Source organism: Alternaria postmessia, assembly GCF_024291825.1.
Source record: "Alternaria postmessia strain BMP 2775 chromosome Unknown scaffold_102, whole genome shotgun sequence".
NCBI lineage: Eukaryota > Fungi > Ascomycota > Dothideomycetes > Pleosporales > Pleosporaceae > Alternaria > Alternaria postmessia.
This window is the reverse complement of record NW_026260175.1, coordinates 20,142-37,248: the sequence shown is the minus strand read 5'-3', so window position 1 is coordinate 37,248 and position 17,107 is coordinate 20,142. Positions and strand designations below refer to the sequence as shown.

The 17,107-nt window shown below is 51.4% G+C and overlaps 2 protein-coding genes across 2 annotated transcripts; one reads left to right on the top strand and one right to left on the bottom strand.

Annotated features, from left to right (window-relative positions):
- Positions 1-82: 82 nt before the first annotated feature.
- J4E82_009832 (uncharacterized protein) lies at positions 83-9,301 on the bottom strand (the record flags this gene model as incomplete). Its single annotated transcript, XM_051736053.1, has 6 exons — positions 83-682; positions 733-1,490; positions 1,543-3,378; positions 3,430-6,644; positions 6,696-9,249; positions 9,295-9,301. 6 exons carry the CDS (start codon positions 9,299-9,301, stop codon positions 83-85), a joined length of 8,970 nt encoding a protein of 2,989 aa, XP_051584177.1.
- Positions 9,302-13,839: 4,538 nt separating this feature from the next.
- On the top strand, positions 13,840-14,095 carry J4E82_009831 (uncharacterized protein; the record flags this gene model as incomplete). The annotated part of the gene is made up of 2 exons (XM_051736052.1): positions 13,840-13,941; positions 13,997-14,095. 2 exons carry the CDS (start codon positions 13,840-13,842, stop codon positions 14,093-14,095), a joined length of 201 nt encoding a protein of 66 aa, XP_051584176.1.
- Positions 14,096-17,107: the final 3,012 nt, after the last annotated feature.

The following is a 17,107-nucleotide window of genomic DNA, read 5'->3' as shown; positions in this document are numbered from 1 at the left end:
GCTCGGCATGGGTAATCATAACAGTGCTAGCGCTTTGGTTTGATGTCCTACAGAAGTAGATTCAGCTCAAACGAACATATGACTAGCCCTCTTGCCCGTCATACTGCCTTTCCCCCTCATCCTCGCCTTCGTCCTCATCATCGTCTGGCGCCTCGGTGACAGCTTCACTGGTGTGGTACGGTTTCATCACACCGCTATCAGCAGCATGGCGGGTCACGAAGAACGCATGTTCGATACCTAACGGGCGACCCTGGCACACGTAGCCAAGCGGAGTGTGCATGACATCCTGACCCTTACGACGAAGAGACGTCCACTCTAGGATGAATCTGGTCTTTTCTGTCGTTGTTACATTGGATCGGCTACTCGCGCTGACATCGTCGATGTACTTGACTAGCGACACACATTCTTCATACCCCATATACAGTCGACCCGCGAAGAGGCCGAGTTCGATGACAAGGCTTGGCGGGATGGTGTGTTCGCGTGGAAGTGCTGGGGCAGTGTAGTACCGTAGACCGCTGAACGGGAGCATTTTCTTCGTGACAGGTGCGGAATACGTGAGGAGGTGGACTTTGTGAGGGAACGATTGAGTACGAAGTTGAGGAATCACAGCCTCTGCTTCTTCGGCGATGACGATGAGTGCGTCGGAGGTGATGGGGTTGTAAAGGATCCATTCAACCGGACGCTAGCCAAACTGTTAGTATGCCAATAGAACGCGAGAGACGATGAACTCACTAGAAAATTGTCAATCAAGCCACGTTCCTTCGTTTTGATTGTCCTCATAAACTCGGCCGAAACGAACAAGCCAGATTCTATTCCTCCGATGCCAGATCTGTCGCCGGTAGACGTGCGTGAAACAGCATTCGACACGCTTTCGTATCCCACGTTTCCACACAGACGACCAGTGTTCACAAAGCCAGAAATAGCTGCATGGAGTCCAGGAAACGTATGAGCCTCGTAGTGCACGGCTTTCTGCACCTCGCGCACTTCTTCAACTTGGAACTCCACCTCGCGTTCCTGCTCTACCTCTTCCAGCGCGGAGGAGTGGAGGTTGTCTGCCGCCTGTGACATACTCAGACGTAGCTGATTGAGTTTGTTCCTGAAAGCTTCGAGCTGGGGAAACGTGGTCGTGGGAGGCAACGTGCTGTGGACATTCTCCGTACGGCTCCCGTATAGCTGCTCAAGTGTTTGTTGCTCAGGATGCCGGAGCACTTTGACAAATGCACTCCTGTCTTGAGCATCGAAAAGAAAAGCTGCATTCTCCCATTCTGTATTCACGCGATTGCAAAAGTCAGTACCCTGAGAGATGTAGAGATTCTGGAGTTGTTCGTTCGTACGACATGCCTGCTCCAACAACCAACGAACGACATTAGAAGAGTCGATTTTGTGGTCGCTGCTCCTTCCACAGACGTCGAGAATGGACTGGTGAGTCTCTGGGAAGGCGAAGAAGCAAACAGACTGAGTGGTCGCAAGCTGCCGAAGGCGCATGGCAGCTGCATGTAACGTCAGCATTGGATACCTTGTAGATCAAATGTTGTCACTCACCTTGCACAGTATGATCCTTGGTCTGCCCAAGAGCAAGCGTCAGCGCGCCACGAGCATTTTCAGGCAATTTTAGATCTATGCCCCGTGTGTGCGCTTCATCCAGGTACACGAGACAATCGTCTAGATGATCGACAAGTGGGGTTGCTAGCAAGGGCACTCGCGCCTTGGTGCCACGATATCGCACCCAGGCTCGATTATCAGTGCCAAAGTATACAGCTGCCTGTGGCTGCGTATCTATGTCCATCCACGTCTTGACTAGATCTTCGTTGCTCATCTCGAGTATGTAGGCACCAGCGTCGATGAGAACTCGAATCTTCTTGTCTCTCAGTTGGCCAAGGAACTCTGTTTCAGATAGCCGCCTTCCTGCATGAGCAACGGTGTGGTATCCACGATTTCGTTCTTGCAATAGGTAGGTGAGCACCTCGGCGTTAGTTTGATGCAGACTTGGCAGATCGCTTTGCTGGATGGTGAGCGGCAGCATCGTTTTGTTGTCGCTAGTGCCGCTGAAGCCAGTGGTCCTTGCACGTGTTAGTGTCTTGTCGGAGTCTGTTCGCGGGAACAAGGGAAGATCCCATCCAGAAGCCTGTAACTTGGTGTCGAACTGTTTGGCGTGAGCAGGGAACACAAAGTGGTTCATGTAGTGATCGAGCGCGATGGTGTTCGTTCGAAGATGTCTCCAGAGTTCCTCCATCTGATCTTGGTCATCGGAGTTGATCACGTTCCAATGATGCAAAGCCTCTGGAAGCGAATCGCAGCTGCTGGTCCACCTGTCGTACTCGCTAGCAGGGTCATGTGACGCAAGGATATGGCGAAGAGCTTCGCGAAACTGGACCAGGCTGAGACCAGTGTAGTAGAATGCCAAGCAGGTGAGGAGGATCGCCGCATCAGGGTGTCCAAACTCCGCCTGCTCAGAAGGAATTCCTTTTGCTTCAAAGGGCACCGCCATCGGGTCTCGCGTAGGGTGCAGCCCATACTGTACGTTCCAGCGCTTTCTGAGACAAAGAAGTAGTATCCGATGGTGCAGCAGGCCCCGGATAAGCAATAGGGTTTTGCGAGCGATAGTCTCGTCAGTGAACTGCCTAGCCACGCGCTCCAACAACATCATGTCCAATATCTTCCCTAGGAGCACTCTACGTATGTCTGGGCTGCAGCCATCCGAAGCACAGCCTGTGAAGCGAAGAAATGAAGTTCTTCCGGTACATATGTCATCGACTATGCGCCTATGCAGATCCTCTTCGACATCCGCGTGGAGGATGTAAATCATCGGATAGCCCTGACCCCGCTTCAAGACTTCGATATTGCGCGGAAAGTCTTGCTCAAGCTTGGGAAGATGATCTTTCACGAGCGACAACATGGATTGCGCTACTTTCCAGCGGTGCGGGTGTCCATTCACGGTTGTCTGCTTGCCGCTTGGGTAGATGAGTTGGGTCTTTACCGCCAATGAAACATCCGATTCGTCCAAGATATCTCGAGCAATCGAGCTTAAGTATGTATGATACTCAAGTACCTCGCGTGCAGTCTCCAGGTTGGAGTTAGCAAGATGTTGGAGGCCACTAAGCTTGTACGAGAGAAGGTGTTCAGGCGCAATCAACACAACACCCTGACTGTCCAACATTTCCTGATGGAGGTTCCTGTATAGCTGAAGTATCTGCGGGTTGATGTTGGTCTTACGAGAGAAGGGAATATGTCGTATTTCGCGACCCACCAAGCCGCCCAGTCGTGACTGGATCATCTGCGCAGTCGGCAAAAGCAATGGCTTGGGTACGATGAGACGCGAAAGCTGCTTGCCGTCTCCTATCGCCGCTAGAGCCATCGGAACAATACACGATGTCTTACCTAGCGATGACTATCAGAGAGCGTACTGTGTCTACGATATGCTTGACCTACCTTTACCCATGTTCAGTTGCAGCACTGTGTTCTTCCTCGATTCAGATGCGATTATCGCGTGTGCAACGTCGACCTGCTCCCGCCGGATCAGAATGTCGCTATCAATCTCTAGGAGAAGCCAGTCCGGCCATTCCAGGGCGCTCCAGTTCTCATGGCCAGAGTTTCCGAGTTCTGCTTGGAGATCCTTGCCTTTATCGTGACACAGCGCGTTGTGGATTCGTGTCAGCCGCTGCAGTTTCGTGATGAGAATACCGTGTGCCACAATCGTCTCTTGTACGAAGTTCCCAAACTCGCAACACGAGCTTGAGCGCAGCTGCTCCAAAAGTGCGATGGACGTCGTGCAAGGCCAGAGGTTTCCAAGCCGTAGCCACGAGGAGCAGTTGTCATCTCTGGCAAGAGCCTCGCGAATCCGAGACAAATGAGTGGCTACTATCGCATGGAGTTCCTGAGTGCGCCTCGCGTTATCTGAGATATTCGGAGTAGCATGGGGAACTTGAGTCTGATTACTGGTTCTTTCGAGGGCGTCAAGACTCATCTTCAGATCTAGCCCATAGTGTTGGCGGAGGGGGTTGGATGACTGTGCCAAATCGGAAAGGATCTGCCGTAGCTCAACGATCTCCTTGGCTGGCATCCGGGGTTTTGCGCTCCCCTCCATATGAGAAGCAAGTTTGCTGTTTTTGGGCAGTAGCAGCTCGCACGCCTGGTGTCCGAAAGATGCTGCCAGCGGTCTGCTAAGAAGATCTTTCGAGATCGACGGCACGACAGGATCGTAAGAGGTCCCAGGGAATGGCTCTTGGTCCCATCTCCAAGCCTTAGGACGTGACGTACCACTCCCTCCCTCATAATCCTTCAAAACATCTTGCACATCACTGACATACGCTGAGAGGAGTAAGTTCGAATGCAGGCGCTCCCATTCCGGCACGACACGTTCCATTGCGAGCCCTACATCGAGAAGGTCTGAATCGAATCTGTTCAGGGAAACCTTCCTATCTGGCCACTGGTTGAGAAAGTGTTGCGCTAATCGTTTCCCCTCAGCTTCACATGCCTTGCGGTGCCTTGCTTCGGCCTTGTTCTGCATTTTCTGATGCTTCTCTGGGAGGTCAACAGAGATCACACGAAAGATGGACCGTATGTCAGGCAATTCGTTGAACTTGAACTGGCTGAATGAGGGGCAAGATGGGGGAATTGAGTTCCTCAACTTCGGCAGGGATGCAAACGCTGCCAGGATCTTCATGACGTCCGGATCATTTCTGGGATTGAGCGACATGACACTGAGGCGGAACATCAGATTATAGGGCTCGTCGAGGTTGGAGTGGCGACAGAGGTTCACAAGTCTCCCCCATTGCTCGTCGATACTCATGTCTACCAGGTCGCTCAGACTCGCAGCGTCGGCTTGACGTCCCTCATGGAAGCCGCCGATAAGCTGCCAATCCTGCAGTATCGCAGAAAGCTCTCTACGTGTGTCAATGCGGAAGGGTCGCTTCCGGAAGAGGCTCGCAATATAATAAACATTACGTGCTTGCTCCGAATCAGGTTCTTGGCCACGCGATTTGTACATCCGATCACTAGCTGCTGTTCGATTCGTGCCGTCGAAAAGGCGCTCATAGAGGCGGCGCCGCGTAACACCCCGTTTCCGAAGGTGAGACGGCTCGTATACGCTGATGCTATCCTCCGCTGCATTCTGAACAAAGAGCCGCAGACAATCCGACTTATCGAGTATGTTCTGGACAAGTCCTTCGTATGCATCATGTTGAATGGTCATGGTCAGCCTTGTGTTCCAGGAAATCGCCTGCAGTGCCTGCTTATGTTGCGGATAGTATTCTCGCTTTGGGCTTAGGTCTGCGATTGTTTGGAGAGTCGCGACCGCTGCACCTCCCAACGGTTCCCATGGTTGGCATTGACCCGACCGGAGCATGTGCAATGCTTCCTCAGTGCCGGTACGGCCAGTCAACGAATCTGGTATGACAAACGATGTATATGCATGAAATTGGGCTTTTGCATACAACAACCGCGGCTCGAGGGGACAGGACAATCGTCCAAGCACGTCATCGATCCCAAACTTTGCGAAATCAGTGCCACCAGCCGCTCGAACGACCACATGCATACCACGGCGTATAGACGATAATGGCCCAAGAGGCATGATTACGCTACGGCGCCTGCTGTTTACGACATCGCGCAGTACGATTTTGCTTTCAAGACCGTAAAGCGTGCCGGCATCTTGGTCGGGGTCTATCTCCTCGTCCAATTCTCGACACTGGAGAAGTCCTTTCCGGTTTACGAAGAACGAGAGTGCCAAGTGGCGGAGCTCGACGGAGAGCCTCCCCCTGGAATTGGCGGGCTGGAAAACGGTAATCTTGTGCGAATCTTCAAAGTGGCGAAAGAGGGTTGCAACTTGCTTGAAGAGGGGAGAATTGGGATCGATCAATAACGTTCGGTCGTTCCGATAAGCTTGCCGTTTGATAAGATCGATCCTCCAGTCACTCTTCCTCGTCTTCCACAGAACAGGCTTGCGCCGAATCTCAAGACATCTTGTCTTCAGATTCAGCCAGTGCGCGCAATTGGAGACGAGGGCAGCCGGAAGGTCAGCAGTCTCGAGCCCAACGAAATGGCGAGAAGGAATATATTCCAGCAGCTCGTCTCGAGTCCAAGCGCGGACGACGACGCGCCCGTTGCGAGATCCAAAATGTATTTCGTGGTTGTGTATCCGCGATGCGAGAACATACGACATGCCGAACGCAGCAGACGGAAAGGTGAGAAGATTCCTGTCGCCAAAGAGCTCCCTTACCTCATCTGACTCTCGGAGGTCGCGTGGAAGTCGTCCCAGAGGTTTCCCATCGACCAGTAAGTGACCCTCCATGAAGTTGTAGTGAACTACTTGAGTGTTTGCTTGATCCTTCATCGAAGCCTGCATCCAACTCACTACCCACTTATCATGTATCGCTGAGACCTGCTGCCAATCACGGAAGGATTTCTCAGCTGAACCTCCCGGTTCCGACCATGAGGCGTTGATAGCCGTGCCGATACTTCGAGGGTGGGCTCTTATGGATTGCAGCAAACGTGATTTCATTCTGTGAGTCATCTTGGTGTCTCGGATCAACATCCTCTTCAGCGCTGGTGGTAGCTTGGCCACATCCACAAGGAGATTTTCCTGAAGAGCCAATGACGCTTGAACAAACGTTGACAGATCGTCCTCTGACATGGCAGCGTCAGACTTTCTGATGTTAGAAAATGTCCTGCGGCAGAGCAACGCAGCCCAGAAAGCGTACCTTGCGGCTGTTTCGGCGACGGAAGTTTCTTTGGCATTTCTGACATCGGTTCGTAGACGAGCGATCCAAGTCAAGGTGATGCGACGCGCCTGCGCCAAGAGATCGTCAGCTCGCAGCATGGGGGCTGTCAAGTCGTACAGGCGCAGACCCAGCGTGATCATGACCTCCATACAGTGAACCTCGCGCCAATTTGACGCGATGTCGCTGAGGCGCTTCTCGACTTGTGCGGCTAGACATTCACAGAACGATCTGTCCTTGAATACCGCGTGAATGGCGCCGAGTGTATCTTCGCCAATCTTCGCCGGCCCAGCTTGAGTAGCCAGGTGATTGAACATATGCATAGTGCTCTCGTTGCTGAAGTTCACATTTGATGCGCCTAGTTCGACCAACAGTGTCAACCATCGTCGATGATTGCCTGAGAGTAGTCGCTGACAAGCCGTGAACTCGTGCACGGACAGGCTAGACGGACATTTTGTCTCTGATGCGACGATTTCGTAGGACGATGGCCCAGTTGCCACTGTGGGAGGGTGCGGCGAGCTCGGTAACACGGAGCTGCGAAGTCCAGGCGGCACATGTACTCCGCACTCATGTTGGAAAGTCAATGGTTTATCGAAGTCCTTGAGCCAGGTGTTCGAAGCGGTGTCAAAGTAGGAAAAGTTCAGCCCATTGGGGTAGAGTACATCGGACTCGGATGCCTTCATCCTCTTCTTACTGACCATGTAGTGCGTGCCACGGAATGACTTAGACGTTGACGCAATAGTGATGTTGGTGGAGTGTTTTGATGCATATGACGTGAGGGGGTCGTAATCTCTCAAGAGTTTAGTCGGCGATCCAGACTGCGGTTTGGCCGGATAAGCCAACACGATGATTCTCCATGTTGCACTCCGATACGCGGCGAGAGACTTTGGTATGTCCAACTCAAAGACGACTGCTGATGCTTTGATCGGATCGCTTGGGAGGAAGTCCTCATGCGCATAGATCTGCATGCGGTTTCGAACTCGCCAGTGCCAGCATTTGGTGCAACCCCTTACGTCCCGCGTCCCATCTTGCTTGAACGTGCAGGTGCATGTACCTCCAGAGATCCCCAAAGAATGTTCGTCGAAATCAGACCACCATTTCTCCAACTCTGACTTCTTCGCCTGACGTGACGCCTCGGACGCTAATTCTATCCGTCGGTGCAGTCGCTGCATTGATCTAGAGGTCGAGACGTATCGCACCACAAAGCTTTCCCTCTCAGGTACAGAGAATATTGTCGTCTGATGCTTGCATTCCTCGCACCTGCTGCGAAGATAGCGCTGAATATTACGAAGCCGCCGCATTTCTGCAGCAGTCGGCAGATGCAGCGCATCCAAAAGCGCAGGAGTAAACGCTGGGTGGTAGTCCCGGATCATAGGGCAGATCTTGGCCATGTACCTGTCTAGCCTCACCCAAAGTCTAAAGAGACTCAAAATGAAGATAGACATTTGCTCGGGGTCGGACTCGTACGCTGCTCCAACACTGTCCACGAGACCGAGTATTGCACGGGCTAGCCTCTCGCAAGACGAATCGGGAGTGAGATCCTCAGTCAATTGAGGCTCCTCCTTTCTTTCGATCCTGCCCTCTAATTCAGCCAATTGGTGGTACTTGTCTGTAAAAAGCTCAACCTGCTCAATCGTAGTGCCGTGTAATGATGGAAGCTGCAATGATGGCAAGGTTCTCTTCTGCGCGCGATATGAATGCAGAACACTCTGGAGGTACGGCTCGCTGTTGGGAAGAGACAGGAATTGGGCTTGCCCATCAGCGCGCGCCGGAAGCAGGGGAACGGGTCGTGTCGTGTCTCGCTTGAACTTCTCCCAAGCGAGACTCACAAGTTGGGTAACTTGCTTGATGCTCTCCTCGAAGAAAGCTGCAGTAGTGTCAGACAGCTTGCTATGCACTTCCAATGTCTTGTTCTTTTGTTGCTCAAGTTTTGCGAGGCGACGACAGACTTTGGCTTGCAGCATCATCGTCAGCTCAGGTGCCAGCTCCCCAGGGCAGTCGCGCAGAAGCTCGACAAGCACAGTGATGATCAAGAACTTGTAGTAGACTCTTCCAACCTCGCTTCCTAGCAAGAGCTGCAGCTGTCTCTGGATACCTACACGTATTGCCATCCAGAGAGGCAACCTCCGCCACGGCAGTTCTGCGGCTTCAATAACGGCATCGTCGCGAACCCGTTTCCTCAAGCGAGGAACACTTTCGTCTACCGAGGACCCGATGGACTCGAGCAAGGGTATGAGAAGGTGCGTTATGAGCCTTGGACTTCCTGTATCTCGCGATTCGACGATGGGAGTTTGCGATTTTGTCACGAACGCCTGGAAGCATCTCAAGGGCTCCATGCTGCCCTTTTCCAGAAAGTCAGCTAGCGCGTGCTGGAACGACGGCTTCTGAAACTCAAGGAGTGGTATCTGCGCCGAGCAGTCCGGGAAATCGCAGATAAGGGCGCCTTCGCTAGCCAGGACCTCGGCAGATGGGGGCGATATCTCGAAAGCTTCGAACACAACAGCTTCGATTTGGGCACTGTTGCAAAGCAGATCAGCTGCAGATTTCATGCCACATTGGGGACCATAGGCGGCTGGCATACCTGGCATGATAACGAACGATCAGCGCAGCGTTCTGTTCTGCGACATGCAAAAGAAGCGGTTGCTCCTGGTCAAAGTTGCGAAGCTTCGAGGTCAGCGACAGCTTCTCGAGCCGACCGTGTATATGGAGAAATTGATAGCGATGAAGATACTGACGAATGGCGTGCCAGGGAGAAATTGATAGCGATGAAGATACTGACGAATGGCGTGCCAGGGAGATGTTTGTTCGTGGCCAGCGAGTCGGCTCAGCGTATCCGTAGCATGAACGAGTCGGACGACGATGTCATCACCGGTGCTTTCGACGTTGGCATCCTGTTTGCCAGGAAGCTGTGGTGGCAGGACGAGGTGGTTGAACACTTCCTTCAACACAGACATAGCGAAAGATGGGAATTCCAGAATCCAAGACGAAAGACTCAAAACTCAGTCGACAGCAGGGGGAACTTTCACACAAAGTCCTTACGAGCAGCTAGATACGTTGAGCATATAAGCCAAGTCGGAAGTAACTGCAGGTTTAGCGCTGCTACGTGATCGTGGCGTATACAAAGTAAGCAAGACGGCGACACGCCAAGCCATGCAGCCCAATAGAGTCAAACCCTTTGATCGAGTTGATGAAAAGCAGATATTCGCTTGTTGTGCCACAATGAGTGATTTTCGTGATTCTTCTGGGTGTTGCGATTAGCATGCATCGTTGTTGGCGTAATAGCCATTACCCCGCCGACAATGGCCAATGGTTACGGCAAGGATGCAAGTGACAATGCAGAGGGGCCTCAGTAGCTCAAAACAAAGCTTGCAGTACGATAAGTTGGTACGTAACGAGTTTGGTTTCCATTTTGATCACGATACACAACGTCAAACAGCTTTCCGCGTGAGCGTGGGGCCTACTTACGGCTTCCTGATCAACGTATCTGGTAGCGAAGGCGGATCTTGTCGGTCAAATCAAGAAGATGACACTGTGATTGCGCGACAGTGGGCTATTGCTATCTCTGCATCGGCGCTCTTACGTCATGTAGATATCCGTCAGATCTGGTGCGAAGCTTGCATCCGTTCGACAAGACGCATGGTATGCTCCCTGGCCCAGCATGAAAAAAGCACTATGACAATCTTCCATGTCGGTAATCATTAATAACTCCTCATGAGTCTGCGTGCCAAAGCACAGGCGTAGAGAGATAGCCAACGATCGCCAACAAGTGGTGATCAAGATGATCTTCAAAGGCAAGCTAGACTCCTCATCAGTTTGAAAAACTATCATCCACGACAATGAGGGACAACTTAACTTGGGTTCTGCTTGCTCTTGATATCTTACCCACAATGACACGCGATTCGATGATGTGCTGATCTGTTCGCTGGACCCTGCCATGCTGCAAGCCAACCCAAACACTGTGCCTGATAACATACAGTGTTCATTGCTCACACGACGATCAAAGCATCCTTTGCTCTGTACGGAAGACCGTGTCATTCGCCGAACATAGCTCACATGCTCTGATACCCGTGGACATTTCTACTGACAAGTTTGCTTTCCCAACAGCACACGACTAAGTGAAGTATGCGAACATGTAGCTTGTGTATGCAATTCGTGCCTTGAGACACACGTATAATAGCCCGCTGAGACATCAAGATTGTCGGATAGTCCTGATGACTAGTATGGGACTTTGATGCTATGATGATACCAAAGGCATATCTACCTGCTTCCCATCCACACGTCCGATCGCTCGGTTTTGGGTTTGCACTCCACCGTCGCTCTTACAATATACCCTGACAAAGCTGATGCATTGCTTTCCGCTTTCTCTGTACCCAATTCTGATGATTTTGATCAACGAGTTGTGCTGATGCAGCGCATTCGCTAGAACACGATGAGTTGCGTGACTTGTTCGTTGCCGCCGTTGCAAAGCGTTTTAGCGTGCTGAAGTCAATCCGTCCTTTGGCAATCGAATCATGACGTCTCTATTTGAGTACACATCTGGCGGCCGGCCTTCTACCCAGTGCGCCGCATATATCTGATAGGAGAAACACCTGCAGTCATGGACTGACTTACCCATATCTCGGAAACCGAGGCGGAGAAACATCCAGACGACACACATACACAGTTGATATGGTTGAGTCATTCCATTTTCCTGCCCTTGTTGCGACGGAATCCATAATTTTGCGTCTGTCTAACCCACAGCCCTGCACGACGCATGCAAGCGACGAAGTAGACAGACAAGCGATGCATATCTTATGATGATATCTACCTTGGAACACCCGTGCGAAGACCAAGATTACTTCCGAGTTCTCCTTTTTACGCCATTACAGTTCCACAACGGAGTTGTGCACACAGAGTGAGTTGCAGAGATAAAATACTGAAGTGCAGGATATCGCGTGACTGGATTCTGTCGCTGCCGATAACTTCGAATCAATTTGAATAGAATATGATAGTCGTCACTGTTGAGTTAGCACGCATTAATAGCGACAAACTGCGGGACGGAGCGGAGTGTATATGGCACTTAGGCGGGCGAAAGATGTCAAAGTCAGTTTGCAGTCACTCTTATCAGTTCATCGACTCATCAATAGGAGCAGTGCTGTTCTCGGAGCGCGCGCTTTGGCATATTGACAGCTTGGTGCTGTTCTGTTGTGCTGTGATGCTTTGAAGTAGACGCTAGTGGTTTCCCATTGTCACGGGAAATGTCGACGCGTGCCCGTGCGGCCCCACGTACCGGCGGCTACCAGCGAAAGATCGCGCGGCACTTGACGTGATCCGCACAACGAAGCGAGCCTAGAGGGGAGCGGCTGCAGGGTACTGCTGTCGCTAGCGGGTTCCCTTTCTCTTGAACATGTCGATCCAATCCGATCACAACAGTCATCAAGGCTGTCGCCAGCACGGCTGGCTTCCAGGTGCTTTATACGTAAGACAAAAGCTTGTAGAGTGAAAGCACAGCGTCAAGTGTTCACATGTGAAAAGTAGCGTCGTCGGGAACGTCAAACATAAACGAGAACTGGACGAGGACCCTGACTTTGCGAACGAAAGAACAGTCCCAGATTCGGCGCCGGAAGTGAGGCTCATTGGCAGATTCTTCATTGTGGACTGTGGACCCAGGGCAGCTTGCGACAAGCGAAAACGACCCCGCACAGTGCTTGGCCTTGGTTGCGTGCCAAGATCAAGCATAATTTCCCCACCAACGCACTACACCCTCGATTTGACGCACCACAACGCATTGAAAATCATCACTTTAGCATTTCCAGTCGTCGCATTAGTTTTTTTTTTCCCGAGGAGATCCTTTTTGTTCGAAAACTATCGACATATACAATGATGATGGCACAAGGACATCAAACAGTTGAAGGGGTTTGCTAGCCGATGCTGACGCGAAAAGGAAAATCAACCAGTAGTGCAGCCTGAAGCTGTCATCTGTAACTTGACAGGTCAAGTAGCCAACGCGCTATTCCCTTTGCAGTGACTTGCGGAGAGGAACGTTCGCAACCCCTAGCTCGCGTTGCCATGGACACTTCATCGAAACTACTGTTGAATTTCGATGGCGAAGATCAGTCGCACATTGAGGCCATCTTGGCTGTATGGCGATACACAAGAGATCTTGATTTGGGGGTATGGTGTGATGCAAAGTCTCAGTATTCGCACGTGCTACTATTGCATCGTGTTTGTTCATCCCACTACTGACATTTACATTGAAACAAGACACACTCACATTGCATTGCTTCCTCATACGCGACTGGAAAATTTTGTCTTCGATGAGTAAAAGAGACTTGGATAAGATCCTTCGAACCAATAAGCAAAGAGGAAATACGCGATGTTCTGCCAAGGCTGTGTGCGTACCGGTAGGTGATACAGTATGGGAACATCACGCCTACCGGTATCTCTATACGATGAGAAGCCAAGTCGCCCGTCGACAACTATCCACAAATAAGATCATCCCACAATCATAAATATAACAACGCGATCGAAGAACGTGTCGGTCCGGGCGGCTAAACATCACTAGTGAACAGTCGTGGGACTCTCACGTTGTGGCGCGATCGTGGGTCGCTAGCGGCAAACGAATAGGTTATGTCTATCGGCTCGCCTACGCTGGACTGTCGATCATCTTCAAACATACGGGTGCACACTATCGAGGCTCAAATCGCATTCGCATGCAGCTGGTTACACATTGTTCTGTAACGGTAAGTTGCAGACGTCGACTAGGATGGGGACAATGTGGCAGACTCTTATTAGAGCATGACAGCGCCACCAGTGGTAATGCAATTTGTACACTTGGTGGGCTATACGTTCTCATCTCTAAACGGAAAACACAGGTTTGACAGGCTGGAAGTCTATTGCTCAAATTCGTTCGCATGATCGACCGCAGGATATATCGGAGACCATATCTGCCGGGTATAAAGTGTGGTAACGATGGATTGGAGCTGAAGCGTTCGTCATGGCGGCATTGAATTCGATGCACAGCATCCAACCACAACCGGTTCTACGACTGTAACCGAACATATAAATGCCACGACCATATCAACAGTGGACTGGTCATCGCTAATCCCCAGAACCCTGTGCAACCTGAGACATTTTTCACATCAAAATGCCGCCCTCTGACCTCAATACCGGTGGCGCTTTTGACAACAGCGGAACCAAGTCTACCCCAATGACTTCATCTGATGCTTCCAGGATTCAGTCATCTCAGGTCAGTACCGCAAGTGATATTTCCGACTAGCGCTGAATGCTAATCTGGGTTCAAGGCTCTCGGTGGGAAGGACATGTCTTCCGGCGGTTTTGCGACGCGTGCTCAGAGTGCTGGCGCTAAGAATGGAAACCAGGCGGGTACTAGTAAAAGGTAGAATGACATCAAGCAACGATATCTCCAGAAGTCAGATCATGTTGGTTTGGCACGCTCTCACTCGAATGTCAATACACGGCTTGCAATCTAAGGATTTCATCACAATGCAATCGTCTCTTCGCAACAAATGAATTTGCAACGTGCTGGCGCATCTTATGCTATAACACTTACTGAAGATTTCTTGGAGTTCACACTTTGATGGTTTGCGATCTGCTCCTTTTCTCAAATGGTAAGAGCAAACTGGCTGATACCGCTTCGTCAGAGGCGATAAGGGCTGAGCAGCGGTAAGTTGCGCTCTTAAGCTGCAGACGCCTGGGCGCATACGTCAAACAGGAGGCGACCGGACGCAGTAGAAGTTGCCTCTGGCACACTTGAGTGCGGGCTTCTTGGCAAGGTCCTTCAGCGTTCGGAAGATACAAAGTTGAGCAACAAAGCTCGCTCATCTGCGCCGCATGTCTGCAGTGCTTATATTCTGCTGTAGGGTGACGAAAAATGTAAGCGCGTCTCCTGTGTCACATGACCGCTTCATCGCACTAGTCCTAATGTGACCATTACAACATGTACATTTGGAAATGACCTCTTTCGGCTAGCGCACAGGTTCACCGGATTCGTTTCTCTCTACTATACCAGTCTACTCTGCATCGCCATGGTGTACGGCGCAGGCTGTCTCCAACACAGAGATGGGATAGAACCGTTCGGCTAGCGCAGTGCATGGGTCATCAGATCTCACATCCGTCAGCTCTTTGCTTGGATATATACGCAGTTGGAATTGCACACTTGCTGTCAAGCCATAATGCAGCCGTCGAATTTACACCCCAATGTGTGCTGGCTAGCTTGATCAGTGATGTACGGCGGCACAACCCATACAATCAGTAACCTAATCCCGACATTGTAAGCAGTCGGCAAGAATAAGTCGACTAAGAACGAGCAGCCTGCAGAGAATCAAACAATCACGGACAGCCATGATGTGTAAGCTCAGACTGATTCTACGAAGTGCCAGATGCTGCTCATGTACCGATGCTTTCGACGTACTGATCCAACGCTGAACCTCATGTAGATTCCCCTCAAACACAGGGCTATACAGTCACCCAAAGCCGATGAGCTTCTGGCGTCCCGTGATAAAGTCGTGGACATGCTTCTGGACCATTTCGAATCGCACAAAGTTGCAGCTCTCACTTTCGAGATGATTGAATAGCGATGCTAAACGGACGAACTGACCGGTGCAGTCACGGTTCGGGCAGTGATACAGCTTTTCGCTATGGGCCGGCGAGCTCAAATGCTGGTTCAACCCTTGAAGATTACGAAACTCTCGGTGGCAGAGGTAGCACTCATAGTTGAAGCCGTTCCAAGTCGCACCTGTTGCAATATTCTGTGTACCAGAATCGGGGTAGGTAAGTAGCTTGTTCGTTACCAGACCACCACAGTCCCGCTGACTGATGGCCTGAAATATCGTTCGATGATTGGAATTCCCAGCTCGTGGACATGAGCCAGACTCGAGGTGGTGTGAAAGCCCGCTAGCCGAGGTCAAGGCAGTCTTGCAGAAGGGACGGGCAACATTCCTGCCGCGATGGGTGCTCGAGTTTAGATGCTTGCGACAATTAGTAATGCCTGATTTGAAGGTATAGACCAACCGTGTAGTGACTGTAAACAATGTACCATTCTTAATGCGTTCTCGTTCCGGAACGACTTGGCGCAGTCGCGGCAGTGGTATTGCTTGTAAAGATCTAGAGCGCTCATGTGCTAATTGGCAGACAACTCCGAACGAAATCTCCTGTCACAGACCTCGCACTCGAACTGAGGCTCCCAGTGTCCCGTGTCGTCCATGTGTTGTTCCGCCGAGCGTCGGGTGAGGAACTCTCGATCGCATGCGTCACATCCGAATCGTGGACCCAGTGGTCAAGTGCATCCATGTGCTGGATGGCGGCATGCTGGCTGCCAAACTCCCGGTCGCACGTTTCGCATTCGTTGTCGTAGTACATGTTGGATTGTCTGCTAGCTGTCGAAAAGTCGAGGTTCAGTCAGACAAAGAATGGTCGATTGACGGACCCCCCAACAGTGAATGTTAGCCAGCGGGGTAACGCGACCTAAACGTGGCTGCCTCATCTCTTATTGAGCGAAAGGTGCGGGGTCAGCCTGTGAGCTGTCAGATCGCTTGCACTTGCTATCTTTCCACCGTTCATTTTTTGTCTGTTGCGGTCTGTTAGGGCCTTTATCCTGATCAGGCATGGTGTTTATGATCCAAAACAAGGCTTGACACCGCCTGGGCCGAGCTTCCGGCATTAGCGTGGGGTCGCTTGCGACTGCTCACGCCATCCTTGAAGCCAGGAGCTATGGAGTCAGACCGAGGCTGGACTAACATCTTATCGCTAGCTTCTACAGTCATTCCAGCCGATCGGTATGTGGCGTATTGGAGTACATGGTAGGCCTCAAGTGCGCGCCACCATGATCGGAGCATGCACCCGCTAAGAGGTCTGGCTCCCTCTTTGCACAACAGAGAAGTAGTTGTTGATGCATCTGTAGTGCCTACAGTACTGGCTGGTAGACTGTTTGATGCCCACTCGTGCAGCAGGATAACGCTCTCCTTCCTTTGTCACAGCCGTTATCTTGCGAGGTTATGCTACTGCCTGGTCGGAGACGTGTCATCTGCTGCAAGTGGGTGCGCCACACAGCAAGTCTCTGCCAGCACAAGACAACCTTATCGTTCATCTCCATGAACTGGTAGTTGTAGATAAGCCGTTCTGATATCGCCATCTGATTGTCTCCACGCTTTTGATGCGAAGCACACGAGCTCAATCTCTGATCAGGTCAGACTATAATTCCATCGTCGACCTTAGCTCGAACCTGGCAAAGTTTTGCGACTTATCGCTATGCCTCTGCTGAGTGTCGAGGCAACACTTTACCTCTTTCACCATATCATGCTGCCTCCAGAGCTGCCACAGGAGAGCGACTGGAAGGCAGAGTATGAAGATGCACTACTCGACACGACAATAGAAGTTTTCCGCACGTTCGCCGA